Here is a 20,217-nt window from a genome sequence, read left to right on the forward strand (position 1 = left end):
TCGATTAATTCTTTAACATCTTTTCTTGAAGAGTGATCCAAGAAATTCAAAACTTCTCTGAAATCCTAAACAAGTCAGGAAACCAGAAGCTAGACGCTTCAGGTATGAAAGGTTTTGTGTATTTCTTTTATAAAGAGATTTGAGTGTGCATTTGTACCATTAGCATGTAGCACGTAAAATATGCATATATAATATTATGTGAAAATTTCCACTTTCAAGTGATATTGACATTCAAAGTTTTGAATTTTCACAGAATCGACAACTTTGACCTATTATAACTTTGTTAATAATGGTGTGATTTTCGCCAAATTTGGTGAGATCATGCTCTGTACTGTAGGATGAACTTAAGGGGGGTTTTCCTGTCAATTACGAAAAATTATGGTAATGTACTATTATTAACTTTATTTAAGCAGGTATCCGTATGGAGGGTATTTCGGAGCCTAGGCACCATACAGTGGCAACCTCGTGACGTTTTTCAGATTTTTCGGTTTGGTATTTTGTGAGAATGGGTTCGTTAAAAAAATGACCGCTTTCAACCCCCTTCACTCCCCACCCTTCCAACAAATGTCAAAATCAAGACTGGCTTCGAAAAGTACTAATTGAGACCTTTAATTTGATACCCCACATGACTATATTATTATCATAAAATTTGGACAAATTAGGGCGCGTTTAAAATTGAGTTTATTCTACTTATATTATCTACGCTGAAGTCGCCATCTACATGTGAAACCTGGACTCTTTGAAGCATGTAGTCTGTATAACTAGGGCATGTATAGTCTTGTTAGTTGCTGTTATGACGACACAAATTTTCTCTCCCGGACCAGAGCACTATCTCTTCATTTTTAACAGTTTCGGAGCTAATTTTTTATGGATTGGGATGCGGATGTTTCTGGTATTCGACATTGATCATACTATCCTTGGAAATGTTTGTAATTACTTACCTTGTAAGTACTTACTATCTCGTGAAAAGGCGGTAACATTAGGCCCCTTTTGTCCCATTCGTTTCTCAATACCTTTGGAAATTCGTCCTTTAGCAATTCAAAAATGTTGGTACATGAATATTGTATCTCCGATTAAGGGGTCCTTTATCTCCTTATATTCATTTACATCAGAATGAAGAATCACATTGAAAGCTGTGTGTTTAGAAATTATCATTGTGTTTTTTCTCTTTGATAGGAATTTTGTCTTTTTTATGAAATTTGACGTAATCGTCTTTGTTTGAAATTGATTTCATGTTTCCCTTGTACTACGAATCAAATATTGACGTAAATTCTGGTTCAGAAATTATTTTAAAAAATATCTGAGCGCTCTATAATAGGTTCAGATTTTATAAAAAATTTGGATTGTCATATCTGCATGGTTTATGAACCCGGAGGGCAGATAAACCTACTAGGGGCAAAATAATGGAGTTAATTTAAAGTTTCAAATCAAATATCTCATTGCGTTCAAATCCTAAGGCTTTAACGGTTATTGACAACTTTATTTCTTATCGGGCAAAAACCTGTGGACAGATAAAATTATACAACAAAAGCATATACTGCTCAGATATAAGAACGTTCCAAAATATGCATGTACATTCTGTACTTTATATAGTTCTTCTTCCCTTTATCGGCGTATTGACACCAGTAGCGTTGTTTACCGTATTATGTTACTTTGTTCGTTAGCCAAATAAAGTCATTGCTATGTGTTGTTAATGCAAACATTTAAAACTTGTTTATTTGCTTGAGTATTCTTATCATCATCAACATACGCAAATTAGTTTATATTCACACCAGTTATATGACTGGTTACATAACGTAATCAGAAATGGAATGAAAATTAGGGAAAAAAATGTTTTCGTATAATCTGACAATAAAATGAGTTGAGCGCGTAAAAAGAACGTGTTATGAAGATTCTCTAATATTTTGTAAGAACAAATTAGAAGTGGGCTTTGATCAAGAATCAGGTTGGGTAGCATCTTCTTTTTCTGTTGTTATTGATTACTTGGATATGGTCCTTCTGTTGGAGAAAATACACTGCAAAACGCGTGAAACATGGAAAATGGGCTGAGGAAAACATGATGTTGACTACGTAATACCTGCACATGCAATATGCATAATAATATATATTAAGTCATTATTGGTTAGAAATAATGCATTGAAAACATGAAGTTCATTTGTAACAAAACTCACTCAGATCAGTCGGATACACTCAACATATGTAAAACCAGCAAGGAATTTTCCACCACTTCGATCCACAATAACAACATTATCATTTATTTATTAGCGAGCCAAGACGCAACATATACACATATATGGTATATAAATAATTAAAACAGCTCTAATTTAATAGTCTCTTTCAGATCAATGTCAATGACAATATCGTATGATATCTAGTAGGAGTAATACATATTGAAACAAGTTACACTTGATTTGGGGATTTTTTTTTCATCTTTTTTCCATTTAGTGTTTGGATTTATTGTATAACGTCATTTTACTTTAGACCAAATTTTATTCATTCGATAAGTGACCTTCAAATCCTTTTGGGAGAGTCTCCAATGATCGGAATCTATTGAAGTTTCAATTAACTGTGTTTCATTAGCGGAAGTCATCTTCTCTCTTACATTTACTGCAGTTTCTTTTTTTCTGGGGTTTGGCTTTGATGCTTTCTCCTCCCCGCAATCGTTGAAAGTTTTAACCATAGTGATTAGACAAAATAATAAACGGAAACGGAAGAATTTTCTCTAAAAAATATTTTAACTTTCACTGAAACCATGCAATATCTGTTTGATATTACCTTTTTTATTATTTGTTTAACTAAAATATATTAAACCCTGAAAAGTATTTTTTCCTTACTGCGCTTTCCAGATCTTCCTTAGTCTTTGCCCCGAGAAATCCCATACATGAAAAAGGGAGTGTATATTTTTTTCACTGAATGTAGTCATGTAGGGCATCAAATGGAAGGTCTCAATTAGTAATTTTCAAAATCGATGTTATTTTTTTGGTTGCAAAAGGACGAGTGCGGGAGCCGAGAAAGATCAGTTACTTCAAGGACCCCTTTCTCAGAAACTATCTAACCCAAACATCCATGCACATGGAAACTAAGTTCTCTTCATACCGATATTAAAGTGATTTATTTAAAGTTAACAATAATATATTACTATATTTATTATAAGTATATTTTCCAGAACTCCCCTTAAGTTTATCCTAGAATCACCATTAATATAAGCTATACTATAGAGCACGATACTATCAAGTTTACTGGAAATCACACTATTATGAACAATTATAATAGGTCAAAATTGTCACTTTTGTGCAAAATTTATTGCATTCTAAGTGAATGGTTTGACAAACTAAATGCATAAACATTACAAGCTAAGTACAAATGGGACAAACCCGCATTCAAATATGCTTATATAAGCAATATACAAAACCTTTCATACTTGATGCGTTTAGCTTCCGGTTTTCCGGCTTGCTTTATGATTGATTTTGGTAGGGAGTTTCTCTGAAAATTGTTTTTACTAAAGTCGAATTCGGAAGAGTAGTCAATGAATATATCGCGTTATCTCAAGACCGAATTTAGAGTGTATTTCTTTTACTTCTCATATAATACCTTCCTCTCCAAAACATCTGCTTCTTCCTCTTATGGCTTATATTTACACTGCCGGCATAAAGTTTGAGAATGCTTGAAAAACACCTTTTTTCGTGTTTATTGTCATATTTTGAGTGCAAGCACCACTATGTTTTGCCTAATTATTGATAGTTAACAAAAAATAAACAATTTTTCTTTTCAATTTAAGTTGAATATTTCTTTTTGAGGAACATTATTATGTATAAATCTACCATTTATCAAAAGTGTAAAAATATCGTTATTTCCGTATATTTCCAAATATTATTTCATTTTTTACGATGAAAGATTGGATATGATTCATATTTATTAAAAAATCTGTACCAATTATCTACAAAATATAACAGTAGATTTTTACATTATGCCAGTGATATGCAGATAAAGGAGCCAAATTCATTTTAATCGATTTTTTTAAACTAAAACCGTGTCTGTGATTGCGAAAAGCGTCACAAAAATAAAGAAATATTGGCGGCAAGATGTTCTCAGATCCAAACTCTAGGTAGGAGTGGGCAATTCGATCGTGAAAATCGCCAAAATCATTAGTGTTTCAAAGTTTGGGTTTCCCACAGCGCCAGCGAGCCTTATAGAAACAAAGTCATATCTTGATCGCAAACCTGCTGGGCGATCGAGAAAAACATCAGAATCTGAAGTTCAATATATTTCGTTCCTATCTAAACAAAATCGCTTGAAAACCGCGTCAGAAATTCGAAGAGATTCGTTGAAAGAGAATGGTACCTTTAGATGCATTGTTGAGAAGAAACCTCATCTTAAATTCGAACATCTCCAAAAACGATTGCATTTTACCACAAAAAAAAAACAAAATTTAGACGACTTTTTGGTCAGATGAATTGGGGCTCCAATTATTTGGATGAAGCAACCCTCATTTATCCGTCGAAAAGCGGGTCAACGCTTCAGTACGAAATGCATAGCACTAAGTATCAATCATGGTGGAGCCTCGGTTATGGTATGAGACAGTTTTGGATCTGCTGGTGTCATAGAATTGGTCAAAATAGATGGCATCATGCGAAAATAGTATACATAGAGAAGCCGGAAGAGGAAAAAGTACATATGGTGCAGACATATTAGATTAAGTGTAGATAAGATGTTCCCCAGAAAATATTGTGATAAAATTTTAAGCGCATTGTTCTCAAAACAACGTTTTTGAGTTGGCGTAAAAGATTGGAAAAAATCTACTTAATCAATCGCTTTATCAACTTTGTCATTATACACATTAAAGACAATAGAATGGCCTACGATGGAATATATTTGCGCTATGTATTTTGATTGGCATCAATCCGACAAATTTCAAAAAAGTTGCAATTTTCTTTTTTCTCGTATTATGTATTCTAGAGTGATGTTAAATACTGTTGAGGTCAGCCAATCCTTCTTCCTCTTCTTCAGCCATTGGCTTCAAAAGCTGTGTCCGCTCGTCTTCATTACATTTTGCTCTGTCAAAGACATTGTCTGGATGCAGTTGCGAAGCTATCAAATCACCATCCAGCGGCTTGTTGATCGTTTCCCTTCGACTTCTGTGTTCAGATCAATTTCGGCAAGTGAATTCTCGTTAGCATACCATACCATACCATCAAAGACCCCCCTCTCGCAATTTTCCCACGAACGGTGCAAGCGGTGCATTTCGGATGTGATCACGGTGTATTGTGCCACTGGTCCAAAGTAATATTGGCACCATTACCGCGAGGCGCATTCACGTTTTTTTTACAGTCGGCCAACATTCAGAATTATAGAGGGCGATATGACGAACGACACTGCAGTAAATTTTGGATTTGAGACATTCATTGATATTTCACTTCATCCAATGCGTATAGGACAGTAATTTGAAAATTCTACTGTACTACTTGGATTTCTCCATATTGAAGCGGTCCTATTGCTTTCCTCCATTTCATTCGTTTTACTACTTCTTCGATTTCAGTCGCGCTGACAGGTAGAGTTGGTCCAAATGTCAGCAATATTTGCTTTAATTCGGAGTTGGTGTCGAACCATCTTCTTAGATTTGTTAGATAATTTGATATCTTCATTTAAGCGCTAGAGAGACTCATTGTCTTTGCAAAGACATGTTTTGAACAGTTTCGATAAATCGATACTGTCATATATCTGTTTGAAACCAACGATGATTTGGTGAACAATATCAATATATTCAACACTTCAGCAGTATCTGCTTTACTCAGAATATCTGATCAAATGATGGCTTTCCACGTTGAAATCCTCCGTGATATTGGTGAACAATAGTTTTTGAGAGGGGCTCGAGGTTTGTTTCGCTTATTTTTGACAGCATTTTACAATACGCGGACCCCATAAAGCTACCGCTTGCTTAAAATCATTTCTTCCTTCCGAATGTGGTTGAAATATTTCCAGCAATCTGAACCATCTAAACTAATTTTTTTTCGTCGGAAAAATCACACATCTTCACTTTTTTTATTGAATCCGGCACAAGAAACAACGCTAAACGATGGTTTCCATTTCAGTTTCCTGTGTTGAAGAACCAGCAACTATCAAATTGTATTCTGTATGTTACGTACCTCTATTTCAACGTCTGCTCGTTTGAGGATTTCCTTCACATTGAGAGCAGCATTTGAACCCTCCTTGAAAATTCGACTTGTTTGCTCTGGTGATTTTTTCCCGTATTTCTCCGGATCCGTAATCAAAGTCTTGGTGATTTTTTGATTCCGACCAATAGTTCATGCAATTTCCGGAAATTTTCCCTCTGTCACCATAATCCCAAAATCATGCCAATTCAATTCAACAGTTTACCTCGTCCCATTTTCCTGAATATCTAAAAATTGTTTCCAAAATATGTTTTACACTCTCCCTTGGATGTTTATATTGTGAAATCAACTGTTTAAAAATCAAGTCTAAAGTGACCTAAAAGAAGAATCCAAACTAATTAAGGGGAAATGCATTATGGGCTATCTTTTTTAAGGCAACCGAGTCATGAAATTCGCCCTGCATCCAGTAGTTGAGGAGATCATGAGAAATTTTCAATTATGCTACCTTTTTGTAAGTGTACGATATGAGCCTGCTTCCTTTCTCGTTAGTTACATCGTGAAGAAGACTATGAACCCCAGTACACTCATGGTAGACCAGCTCTTTTCCGATCTTTGCATTAAAATCGCTGAGTACTATCTTCACGTCGTTCATAGACAGCGAATCAAACACTGAATCAATGAAACTGTAAAATTCATCTTTTAGTGGGTCGTGCTTGATTTTGATTATCCAAACGTTGAAAAATGTAGTTTTCACTCGAAGCCCATCAACTCTTATTGATGGGTATGAAGTCTGTGATACTGCGGCTCAAATTCTTGTAGACGATCTCTCTGGATTGGAGAGTCAAATACTTCACTGCCTAATGATTTCGTTTCCTAGGTCAACAAGATCCATATCTTGCACTTTTCTTCTTGCTCAATAAGTGTTCTAAGAAAGCCAGTTTTAAACAAGGAGCGGACATTCCAGTTTTCAAATTCTTACCGTCGTGGCCGTTGTATTCCGAACCGAGGCACAATTGGGGCTCCAAGTCAATAGTATAGTCAGCCTTCTGCAAAGCTCGCAATCTGGACTCTGTTCTACGGCACAATCTGCTGATTTGCATTATTCAGGAGTTATCAACGTGGCAATGAGTGTGGGATTTGGTAGGAGGGTTGAAAATCAGCATGCATTACCCAGGTAGTTGTTCAAAATTATAAAGCTAAATCTGCAGAACCCCTGAGACACATACTACCTTCATATAAATTTAGTAATCATTCATATTAAACTTCACGTTCCGACACGGCCTCCGATCACAAATTTCTTATAAATCGAAATCTATATCCTTCCCCCAAAAATCTGCAAATTATATCAATAGAAAATTATAGTTAATTGCAGATGGGTTCAGGGTCTAGTGTTACTTATTGAGCGTTTACCAATAAGAAATTTTTATTCTACGGTTTAGTGAATTTAAGAAATAAGTTTCTATTTTTACAATGGACCCGAGCTTTTTTGTTAGTAGTAGAGTAAATTTCAAGACAACATAAACAAATCTTTTACTGTCGTGTATCGTGCCTTGTCAAAAAGCTAAATAAAAAAACTTTCAACATAATCTTATTTCAACCTTATCGGCAAACATAGTCCTAGACTATGAGGGGACACTTTGATACCTTACTGATCAGCATTGGCAATCCTTAAGAGGAAATCTTACTCCGCAATTGTCACATTATTACAGTTGTTAGTCTTCCAGAAAAATCAGCAAATTTTCTAACAAGCTATAAAATATAAATTAGAGCAAATATGGGTGGTTGGATATGAATCAAAATATGTAGATTTCAATATACTAACGCTCCCAACCAACAGAACTTCCAAACATTTTGCAAGTATTAATTCTATTCAATCTATTTTAATTTTTTCGTGATCTGAACATCATTTCTCTGTCAGTGAAAAATTAAAATGAGTCTATTAGACTAATAGCGATAGGATTGGAAAGCTCTTTGCCTGGAATTGTTGAAATATTGATAATTAATACTTCGATTCATATGCAACAACACATATTTGACCAAATTTACCTTTTATAGCCTGTTAAGAAAAGTACTAATCATTTTTCCGGGCCTTAGTGATGTGGTTTTTGCTCTGAAAATGCCCTATGTATTACATAAATTAAAGTATTGAAAATTATATAATCTGCTAAAATATTTATTCACCTACAAAAACTTTCGATTTTCATAACTAATATCTTCCATTCGATTACAGATACGGCCGCTATGGACCCTTTATTTTATCCACCAACGAGTGGCGGTATACCTTCCGAGAGCAAACTCGCAACATATATGGTAAGATCATTCATAATTTCAATTTTTTCTACCATTTTTTTCGCTTAAAATCCATCTATATGCTGTACAGTATTTTACTTAATCACTCGTTAATCATAGTTTGTAAGCATTTTGATTGCATTATATAATTATATTAAACGTACGTAGCTCATTTTAATGCTTCTCAATTTATTAAAAGAATTCAGATTAGTAACATCATCTGTTATAATAAACATGCAGCTTTTGTAAGTGAGAATCTTTCTTTGAAACTGTAGCGTGCAGAAATCAAATTAAACTTTCATTTCATTTTCTAACATTTTTTTTATTGTACTTGGCTAATGTTAATATTGTATCTTCTAGCTTCGTGGTGTTGATGAATTATTCAAAGTCTCAATTTACTGCGTTTCAATTAGGCTGTTCGTTTAAATTAATCAAATCTTTAATACATAGTGCTTTAGTATATTCGCATCTATCGCAAGCTTTACCTTTCGTAGCTTGACTAGTACAGTCAGTAAAAGTCATAAATAATAGTTTTTTATATCTTATGTGCTTGTCCGCTTGGCTTCTGTTTTCAATTTCAACATTTTTGCTGTTGAAAACATCTTTCTTTTGAAGTGTATGCTCCCTCGTTAAGCTTTATGCTAACTATATGCTTGGAAGTCCCATTATGTTAAAATAGTATTTTATGATCTCGGTAAAAATGTCGCTACGATTCGAATTCAACGGCTCTTTTCAAAACAATTGCACAATCGCTCGGAAACGTGATAATAGATGACAAGTAGGAAAATTTGCATTTAGCGAATGTTTTTTGAATAGCAAATTTAGGCGCCCCTTAGTGATTATGTTAGGCAACCTCTGTGTACATTAGACAATGCAAATAATATGCAATATTTTCAAGCCGGTTTCATCTGTGGAAATATACATTTGTATTAATAATGTTGTTTTCTATAATAATAGGAATTTTTCACGATAAACTTAGGTTGGCAATTGATTGATAATACCTACATGTATGCCAACTCAGACGGATCTATTATTTAAGTTCAGTATGTAGAGTGAGCATAGTTAGAAATCTTGGAATTTCTGGTGGAGAAATCGTCTCCCCTCATCTATCAAAGGTTGGAGTAAACTATTACATTAAGGGAGCGTTTATCCGGAAATAGTGAAAAAATTTATTTTTTATCATTATAAAAGTTATAATTATCTATAAAGGGAGAAACCATATTAGAAGTATAAATAAAAAATCCGAAACCGTTTCGATTACTTTACTGGAAATTTGCTTTTTTGCAAATATGCATATTTTGGCGACTACATGTCGTCTTCCTCAATACTTGGGTTTGGAGTAACTCTGAACACTGAGGAAAGCGACAAGTAGTCGTCAAAATATGCATATTAGCGAAAAAAAGTTTCTATTAAAATAAACGGAAACGGTTTTAGAATTTTTTCTACTTACATAACTTCACTTACACACTATAAACCTAGGTTTTTGTTAATAATCACGGTATAAAGCTTTTTTTTCACGTACTTTTTTATAATTTTTTTTAATGGAAAGTATTGATTGGAATTCAATCAAATTTAGACATTACAGTAGTCATACTTCAGACACTTTTTTCCCACTGTTTCACTTTTTGAATAATTTAAGCCACACATAACAAAATCACACGACTATAGTCCGCTGAAGGTCGTAATTAGAGTTCTCGAACTGCGGGACGTGTAGCAACTTCAATTCTTATCTGAAACCAAAAAGGTTTTAGTTTTACATTGCTAACTTATTTATGAATTATGAATATGAATTTCAATGCAGGTGAAAATAGTCGAAATTAAAAATTCTGCGAGGGTTCAAAACCAAAACTTCATTTTTCACCATTTTTGAGGTTTTATGTGAAACAAAACGTTATTAAAATCGAATCAGTATCTGTCTGTCTGTCACACCTGATTTACTCAAAAGCGACTGAACCGATTATCACGAAATTTGGTAAGATGATTTGGTGTCTGAATCTCTTTACATATAGCAAATGGCGTCATTTTGTGTTGAATTTGAAGGGAGGCTCCCTATATATTCGAAGAAGGAGTGTCCACTTTTTTCACAGAACATGGTCATGTGGGATATCGAATGAAAGGGCTCGATTAGTACTTTTTCAAAATAAGTTTATTTCTGAATTGTGATATCTGTGCACCAAAAAGTGAAACAGGTCTCTTTCGCAGAACCTATCCAACCAAAACAAGTCGGGAAATCGGAAGCTGGGCGCTTCAGGTATGAAAAGTTTTGTGTATTTCTTATATAAAAATATTTGGTGGACATTTGTCCCATTAAAACCTAGCACAAAATAAATGCATATTTTATGTGAGAATACCCATTTTCGCGTGTTACTGACATTCAAAGTCTTGAATTTGCACAGAAGCGACAACTTCGACCCATTATAAATTTGTCAGTAATAGTGCGATTTTCACCAAACTTGGCAGGATCATGCTATATATCATAGCCTACATTGCTGCAAAATTCGGTGGTAGTGGGATGAACATGGGAAATGACCCATATTAAAAGGAATAAATAATTTATGGACTAACGAAAGTAAAACGTTTTTTTGGATCTTAAAGGAGCAAGACAGTATGTTTCGAATTTTCAATGCAATTCTCACTTGACAACGATATGGAGAGGCAGAGAATATCTTGAAAAAAGCCTCCTTTTCCTATTATGGCGTTGATCCAATCTACAGGATCAAAGGCACCTTGGATTAAAACGTCTTTGCAGATATTTTTCTGGGAGCTATCCTCCCATATGTCAGCAGGACAGTAACCCAAAGCATAGGGGCTGAAAATCTAAAGAATTTTTTTGGACAATGGATTTGCCGTAATGAAATGGCTTGCTAAATCGCCTAACGATGGCAAAAACCTGTTTACAATTAAAAACCAGCAACCTTTAGGCTGCAGAACGTTCCTGGAAGGCGATCCCTGTTGAAAGGTGATACACGTTTTCGGACTCGATGAAGCATCCTTGCGAAGTACCTATTAAGATCAAAGGGCACAAAACCAAATATTGAACCTTTTTTTGTTAATATTATTATATAATTATATCTGAGCATTATTTCATTTTTGTTTATTGTCGAACGAAATATTGAACTGCTATTATTTTGACCGCTCTTTTCTAGACCTTATGTCATGGATGTGCTTTTTTTTTGTCCATTAAAATTTTCTATATAAATTTACTTTCGATTTAAGTTTGCTACACCTATTGGCTTCATTTCATAACTATATTTTAGTTTTAATTAAACTTTGAAGCTCATTTTTTGCCCTTTCACAGTTCCTGAGGTCGACACTGCTACTTTTTAGCGCCACTGGAAGTGCTAATAAACCTTGCTGGTACTCACCAATATGATAGATATGAGTGTATGTTGTTATCAGCAGTTTTTAATTTACGTACATATATAGAGTAGAGTGCAAATGCGAAAAGATACGTTCGATCAATTTAGATGTGTACATATATAGGTAATAAGGTAATGTTTGTCTATTTAGGATGAAGGCAATATTTATGGCTTTGGTATGTATGTACATAAGTGTATCTTGGGGATTGGCAAAATATGAAGGAATGTTTTTTATTTTTGGCCTTGTACGAATTTAAAATCGGACATAGAGAGTTTCTCATATAAGATGAACACAAAACCTTTTTACCCAAAGCGCCGAGCTTCCACTTCCACTACTTCTTACTGCCTTTTTACTCTAATGTTGGTTCATATTCTTCGTAATTTTATAAATACATCCAAATTTCATAACGATCGGATCATTACTTTTTGAGTTAGAATTTTCGCAAATGTCAAGTGCATACTTGATGGACCTACTGTTCGAAGGAAAAACCATTAGTTTTTTGTTTCAAGCGATATGTTATTCTTCGGAACATTCATTTTGAGTAGACAGGGGCGAGAGGTGAATACGAATGGTTCCTTGAAAAACAATGCCGGGGGAGCAAAAAATATCGATTGCAGTGTCGTCAATTGAGGGTTTTTTTAGAATTTGGAAGAAAAAATTACCCTTTGATCTGCTGTGCGGAAGATCATCTAATTATGTCTTCCAAGAAGTAAAATTTCTTTTCAAAATAGACCTCGAGACAATCAGTATCAGTAATCAGAGCTATCTCACAAAGGCATCAGTGACCGATTTCCAATGGGACCACTGAATGGAATTATACAGCAATCGATTTTTAATAATTACCTTACCACAGATAAGACTAGACTTTATGAGGAAGTCCTGAATACAAAGTAGAAATTTGTCCGGTAATCTCCAGAGGATATATATGGTGGCAAACCGCACTGGTCAAACGGGAAGAATAAAGGTAGGAGAATACAACTTTGAGACCGTTGACAACTTCTCCTATCTAGGGTCGAAAATCACAACCGATAACAGCTACAATGATGAAATCCGCGCACGGTTGTTGTCAGCCAACAGAGCCTATTTCAGCTTACAAGAACTGTTCCGCTCGAAACGTCTCACCATATGGTCAAAGCTCTTACTGTACAAGACTATGATCTTGCCAGTCCTCATGTATTCCTCGGCAACTTGGGTTCTTAACAAGGAAATTTTCGAACTCTTGACCGCGTTCGAGAGAAGAATTTTTGGCCCCCTACATGAGGATGGACGATTCCGTAGCCTACACAATGACGAAATCTATGAGCGATAGCATGACCGTCAGGTTGTGGATGAAATCTGGCTCAATAGGTTACGGTGGGCGGGTCACTTAATCCATATGGATGAGAATGATCCCACCCGGAAAGTCTATAAGGGCAATATCTATGGTAGCAAAAGAAGACGAGGCAGACCCCGCCTAAGATGGAGAGATGGCGTAGGTCAGGACGCCAGACAGCTTTTAGGGATATCGAATTGGTGGACCTCGGGGCAAAATCGGGATGTCTGGAGTTCCATATTAAGGCAAGCCTAGACCGGATACCGGTTGTTGCGCCGTTGATGACGATGATGATGATGAATCTCCAGGGAATACGGGTCGAGAATGAGTTGGAATGCTGACGGACCTTGTAATGAAATTATTGTAATAGATTACACCTAGTAACAACAAATTGCATTAGAAGTGTGTTCTAAACTCTAATAAGTCCACATCGCTGTTTGTTAATGGGATATATCTTGCCTCATAAGTACATCTTTATATTCGATTAAACTAGACATAAATATGAAGAGGGGGTTCATCATAACAGTGCGGATATTCGTGATATTTTTCATTGAGCGCGTTGTACAGCAGGAACTCTTTTCAATGTAACGAATGAACGTGTGAAGGTAATTTGACAACTTCTCAATTGTAATTCAGGTCAAAATAAAAATAAATGAAAAAGGAATGAATTAATCAAATCCTATGAATATAATAGGCGATTTAGTACTATACAAATTTGAAACTTTTAAGATTTTAATTATTGTAAATAAATTGGTTTCCCTTGCATTAAAAAAATCTTTATTATTGCCTGATCCCAAATATTTGTAATCGATAGCATCTAGAATTTGCAACTCCCCCCGAACTAAAGATTCCATTACACAAAGAATTGTATTTTGAAAAACCAACCAATTTTACAGTGGTTTTGAATGATCTAACTTAACCAATATTCTTTTCTGAGTCTGAGACATTTAAAATAAATCTCCATTGCTCCAGTAACCAACCGATAGTCTTATCAATAACTCGTGATTTTTTAAATTTCCATCTGGATGCCACACAATCTGTCTGAGAAGTTTTCAATTCATCTTCTTTCTTTTTAAATCTTGAATTTTTCCTTATCGTCTGCATAAATTATTAATATTTTTTTAATATATTAATTTAATTCATTTTTTTAATCATCTGGTATAAAATATTCCTATTTTTCAGAGAGCAAATTTGCTTTTTCATAGAATTATTCCAACTGATTCAAAGGTTGATGAACTGATCTGGTGCCTTTGAAGGTATCGACAATTTGAATCCCCCATGCATAGCCTTACCTAAACAACATTATAGAGGCATAGAAATGATAAGAGCACCCGGTTTTTTTTTTAATGTAAAATTTGAACGATTATTATTAAGTATGCAAAGTTTGAAACCATTTAGAACATTTAAGGAAACTTTGTGCTTACAAATACGTTGATTTGCCTGTTAAGAAATTATAGAAACATCTGGAAATATAAGGCTCTTTGCTTGCATCATCTGCAGTTATTCATATTTTTAATAATCTTTAAAGCACGGTTGTTAAAAATAATGGTCAAAGCCTTGAATGACGCGATGACGTATTTCAAGACGTAAGATAACTACCGGGGATGGGATATCAGACAGATTGATCTCGGCACAAAACCACCATGTTTGGAATTCCTCACTAAGGCAGACTTAGAGTGATCGTCAGTTATTGTGCCGATGATGATGACGTTGGGCGCCGTTCGGGTCATTGTCACAACTTCATTGAACGTTATCTTTCCGATTTGGGTTCTTACATAGTACATACAAATCTTTGGTCGCATACTGCGAATGTAAATTAACTGGGGTCTCATTTCTCCACCACACAACTAAACCCAGGCCACGATATAATTGAGTGGATCTAGTTGCATTGAACTTCCCCCAATTCATCGCTTCACCTGGCCTAAGAGCATAAAACTATTATATATTTTAGACATATGAGCCTGCTTGAAGCCCGTCTGCTCCACCGTGGGTCTATAAAGCCATGCATTTATTACTCATAGTCAATCATGGTCCCCAGTAAGAAATTTTGGCGGTAAGTTTATTCGAGATTTGAGCGACGTTTTCGACGTGTGACAAATCAACGCTCGCCTTCATTGACATTTAAATGTGTATGTTCCTGGAGTAAAACAAAGACAAAAAAGTTTAAAAATAAAGACAATGGCGAAGTTGTCGAATCTTCGTCTTATCGAAAATCTATTGAGGCTGATTATGATGCCAGCGACTTGGGATTATGAGAGCGTTGACCTCAGACTCTTTTAGTCTAGTTCGAATATCAAGCTGAAACTCTCCACGTTTGTAGATTTTTCCTTCCTGGCATTTATGAACTTTATTCTCCAGTGTCCGAAATTCATGCCCGAATTCTATTCACCCAACATGCGGATGATGCCCCTGCCTTCCTTCGAGGGCCAGGTATCCGACATGTTCTGTCCTTTGCAGTGCAGTGGTCACAATAGTGAACTTGGGTCGACCACCAGAACGCAAAGCGGGGACTATCTGCCGGAGCTACTTTAAGGTAATCTCATCAGTGCACCCCAAATGGAGGAATCCATCGCGAAAACCTTAATTTTCAAATCAGAAATAAGGCTGCAGCTTGCGCATATATCCTCCTCCTTCTCGCCTTCGTGTCCGTATATCTGTGCCAAAGACCAGCTTCGATGAGATTTCTCTCGCTTCCTCGCGTCCGACTTCACTGGACATTACACACCTAGTGGTGCATTAACATCTACGTCCTCATTCCCAAGATGCTTCACCTTCTTTCTGCCCCAGCTTGTAGCCTTCCCAAGTACACCGTGTCCGGGCGGCTTGGCTCCATTTTCGCATACCGGCGTTAATTCGGTAGTACGTCACCAGCTTCCGTTTTTTCCACCCTTCTCTATAAGGGTGAAGGAGAAGGTCCCAACAGGCAGTAATCAGCATTCCCTCCTCGTTAGTGACTGAAGCTCCATTCTATCGAGCCTTCCTCTTCCTCTTGCGGGTAGATTTGGATTGTAGTACCGCAGGCGGGCCTGCCGTAGTCAGATTTCCAGTTTCTTCTAAGCTGAGAGTTGTGCGAAATTTCCATTGAGTCAAAAAGCATGTCTTTTATAGATTTCCATAACTGAAGACTTGAAAAGTTCAAAACCTTAGCTTTTGTACACCCTTAGTGTAGTAGTAAACTACTACAGGCTTCCTCACCGCAACAAAGTGATACCTGAGAGGAGAGACAATACATGAAGCCGACCGATGCTCAAAGACGGCAAACCATGCAATATTCCCCGACAATACATGAATATCCTCTGGTTTGCTGCCTTTGTGCATCGGGCAGTTTTCAAGCGCGGCTAAACACTACATAAAAATTTTTTTTATAAGTTTCATCATCATCAACGGCGCAACAACCGGTATCCGGTCTAGGCCTGCCTTAATAAGGAACTCCAGACATCCCGATTTTGCGCCGAGGTCCACCAATTCGATATCCCTAAAAGCTGTCTGGCGTCCTGGCCCACGCCATCGCTCCATCTTAGGCAGGGTCTGCCTCGTCTTCTTTTTCTACCATAGATATTGCCCTTATAGACTTTCCGGGTAGGATCATCTTCATCCATACGGATTAAGTGACCCGCCCACCGTAACCTATTGAGCCGGATTTTATCCACAACCGGACGGTCATGGTATCGCTCATAGATTTCGTCATTGTGTAGGCTACGGAATCGTCCATCCTCATGTAGGGGGCCAAAAATTCTTCGGAGGATTCTTCTCTCGAACGCGGCCAAGAGTTCGCAATTTTTCTTGCTAAGAACCCAAGTTTCCGAGGAATACATGAGGACTGGCAAGATCATAGTCTTGTACAGTAAGAGCTTTGACCATATGGTGAGACGTTTCGAGCGGAACAGTCCTTGTAAGCTGAAATAGGCTCTGTTGGCTGACAACAACCGTGCGCGGATTTCATCATCGTAGTTGTTATCGGTTGTGATTTTCGACCCTAGATAGGAGAAATTGTCAATGGTCTCAAAGTTGTATTTGTTTGACCAGTGCGGTTTGATGTTGTTGGTTGATTGGTCTTCGGTGCTGACGTTGCCACCATATATTTTGTCTTGCCTTCATTGATGTGCAGCCCAAGATCTCGCGCCGCCTGCTCGATCTGGATGAAGGCAGTTTGCACGTCTCTGGTGGTTCTTCCCATGATGTCGATATCGTCAGCATAGGCCAGTAGTTGGGTGGACTTGAAGAGGATCGTACCTCTTGCATTCACCTCAGCATCACGGATCACTTTCTCTAGGGCCAGGTTAAAGAAGACGCATGATAGCGCATCCCCTTGTCGTAGACCGTTGTTGATGTCGAATGGTCTTGAGAGTGATCCTGCTGCTTTTATCTGGCCTCGCACATTGGTCAGGGTCAGCCTAGTCAGTCTTATTAATTTCGTTGGGATACCGAATTCTCTCATGGCCGTGTACAGTTTTACCCTGGCTATGCTATCATAGGCGGCTTTAAAGTCGATGAACAGATGGTGCAACTGTTGTCCATATTCCAACAGTTTTTCCATCGCCTGCCGCAGACAGAAAATCTGATCTGTTGCTGATTTGCCTGGAGTGAAGCCTCTATGGTATGGGCCAATGATGTTCTGGGCGTATGGGGCTATCCGGCCTAGCAAGATAGTGGAGAATATCTTATAGATGGTGCTCAGCAACGTGATACCTCTATAATTGCTGCACTGTGTGATATCTCCCTTTTTATGTATGAGACAGATTATGCCTCGTTGCCAATCGTCAGGCATTGATTCGCTGTCCCATACCTTGAGCACAAGTTGATGAACCACTTGGTGTAACTGGTCGCCTCCATATTTAACCAATTCGGCTGTAATTCCATCGGCTCCTGGCGACTTATGATTTTTTAGCCGATGAATTGCACGGACTGTTTCTCCTAAACTTGGTGGTGGCAGTATTTGTCCGTCGTCTTCAGTTGGCGGGACCTCCAACTCGCCGATGTTCTGGTTGTTCAGTAGCTCATCAAAGTACTCAACCCATCGCTCTAATATGCCCATTCTGTCGGAAATCAGATTTTCCTCTTTGTCTCGGCAGGATGAGCATCGAGGTGTATAAGGCTTCATCCTGCTGACTTGTTGGTAAAACTTCCGCGCCTGGTGCGGTTGCTCCCTGTACTTTTCTAGTTCACAGACTTGTTGGTTCTCCCAGGCTTCCTTTTTCCGTCTGTGAAGTCGCTTCTCCGCTCGACGGAGTTCGTGATAAGTCTCTGCGCGTGCCCGCGTTCTTTGAGAATGCAACATTACTCGGTATGCGGCATTCTTCCGTTCCGTTGCTAGCTTACATTCATCGTCAAACCAGCCGTTCCGACTCCTTTTGCGGCTGGGGCCAAGTATATTTGTGGCCGTATCCATGATAACGTTCTTCAGGTGGTTTATAAGTTTGCAGCATTATAACAAACATCTGTGAACAATTTCATGGCAAAACACTCATTAATTTTCGTTTTACGCTTGGTTTTGTGCGACGCGAAAAGTGCATTCGGCAATTTTTGCAATATCTAATTGCATTGAGCAAAGAAGTTGCATAACATGTTCGTCTGTTGATTGAAAGTTCGAGTGCAGAAACGTTCAGGATGACACAGAAATCCTCCGGGGACCTTGCATTCTCGAAAAGGAATATATACCAGCGATATAAACAGTTCAAAGAAGGTCGTGGAAGTGAGATAAAGACGAATAGAGTTCCGTATTCACCTGATTTATCACCGTATGAATTCTGGCTACTCCCAACACTCAAAAGACCACTACGGGGAATCATTTTGAAACGAAGGCGACTCTAATTCTTATTCCGAGGATTGGAAGATACTTGAAAAAGAGTCATAGATACATGTATTTGGCTTTGTGCTTATCCCACTGTTGTAGGTGCATCACTTGCGCAGCATTGAGTACGATGATAATGAAACTAAACAATGTCTCATTGAAAAATAAAAATAAACTGTATATGAGCGGACGTAGGAAAGCATTGCCTGCTTATTAAATCTTTACTTATGGTAACGGTTAGTACTACCAAAGAAAAGTTACTATTTTCTTATTGTCAACTGATTCGTAAAGGGACAACGTCTGTTGAAATCAGGTCAAGTTAGATATTAGGTTGTTGCACATGGAATGGCTGATTTGGCAATCAAGTGAAGTTAGTTGCTATTTTGCTGTATCAAACCACCACCAGTTAGCGCATTTAATCAAGGAGTCATTTCAGTTTTGACCATCGTTGTGATAACAGTGAATAGAAAGAAAAGAATGGAGCAAAGCCGAAAACGTATGTTTTTTCTGTATGAGTTCAAACTTGGTCATAAAGCAGCGGAGGAGACCAAGAACATTAACAGCGCATTCGGAACTGATACGGTAAGCGAACGAACCACACAGCGGTGGTTCGAAAATTTCCAATCAGGTGACGTTAACCTTCAAAGTGAGCGATGTGGACATCCAGGACCATCGATTAACAACGACGAGCTGCCGTTGCTAATCGAATCTGACATACGTCAGTCTGTGGGAGACATTTCAGAGAAACTGGGCGTACAACTTGGAAAGGTAAAAAAGCTCGGCAAAAGGGTTCCGCATGCCCTTACGGAGCAAAATATGGCGCTTCGAATGGAAATTTGCAGTTCTTTACTCTCCCGCAACAGAAGCAATCCCTTTTTGCACAGAATAGTGACATGTGATGAAAAGTTGATATTATACGGCAATCGTCGCTGATCAGCACACAGACTAGATGCTGATGAGCCACCGAAGCATATGCCGAAACCGAGGCTCCATCCGAAGAAGGTAATGGTGACTGTTTGGTGGTCTACAGCTGGAGTTGTTCACTATTCTTTTTTGGTACCTGGAGAAACGATAAATGTACAGAAATACTATGCCCAACTCGAGGAAATGCACCGAAAATTGAGTATTCAACGGCCGAGTTTGGTTAACAAAGATGGTGTGATACTCCTTCACGACAATGCACGACCCCATGTATCCAGAACAACGGTTCAAAAGTTGAACGAATTGCAGTATGAAACTCTGCCTCATCCACCATATTCACCGGACCTTTCGCCGACCGACTACCACTTTTTTAAGCATTTGGATCATTTTTTGGCGGAAAAACAATTTAGGAACGAAGAGGCTGTCAAAATGTC

At 37.4% G+C, this 20,217-nt stretch overlaps 1 protein-coding gene across 8 annotated transcripts in view; it reads left to right on the forward strand.

Moving 5' to 3' along the window:
• Positions 1–20,217, forward strand: part of LOC119649620 (PAN2-PAN3 deadenylation complex subunit PAN3) — a 151,027-nt gene that overhangs the window by 89,667 nt on the left and 41,143 nt on the right. For all 8 annotated transcript variants that reach the window (XM_038051845.1, XM_038051841.1, XM_038051843.1 and 5 more), the window contains one exon: positions 8,341–8,420. In XM_038051845.1, coding sequence (XP_037907773.1) covers positions 8,341–8,420 — 80 coding nt within the window. The remainder of the gene's footprint in view (positions 1–8,340; positions 8,421–20,217) is intronic.

Source organism: Hermetia illucens, chromosome 2 (genome assembly GCF_905115235.1).
Source record: "Hermetia illucens chromosome 2, iHerIll2.2.curated.20191125, whole genome shotgun sequence".
Taxonomy (NCBI): domain Eukaryota; kingdom Metazoa; phylum Arthropoda; class Insecta; order Diptera; family Stratiomyidae; genus Hermetia; species Hermetia illucens.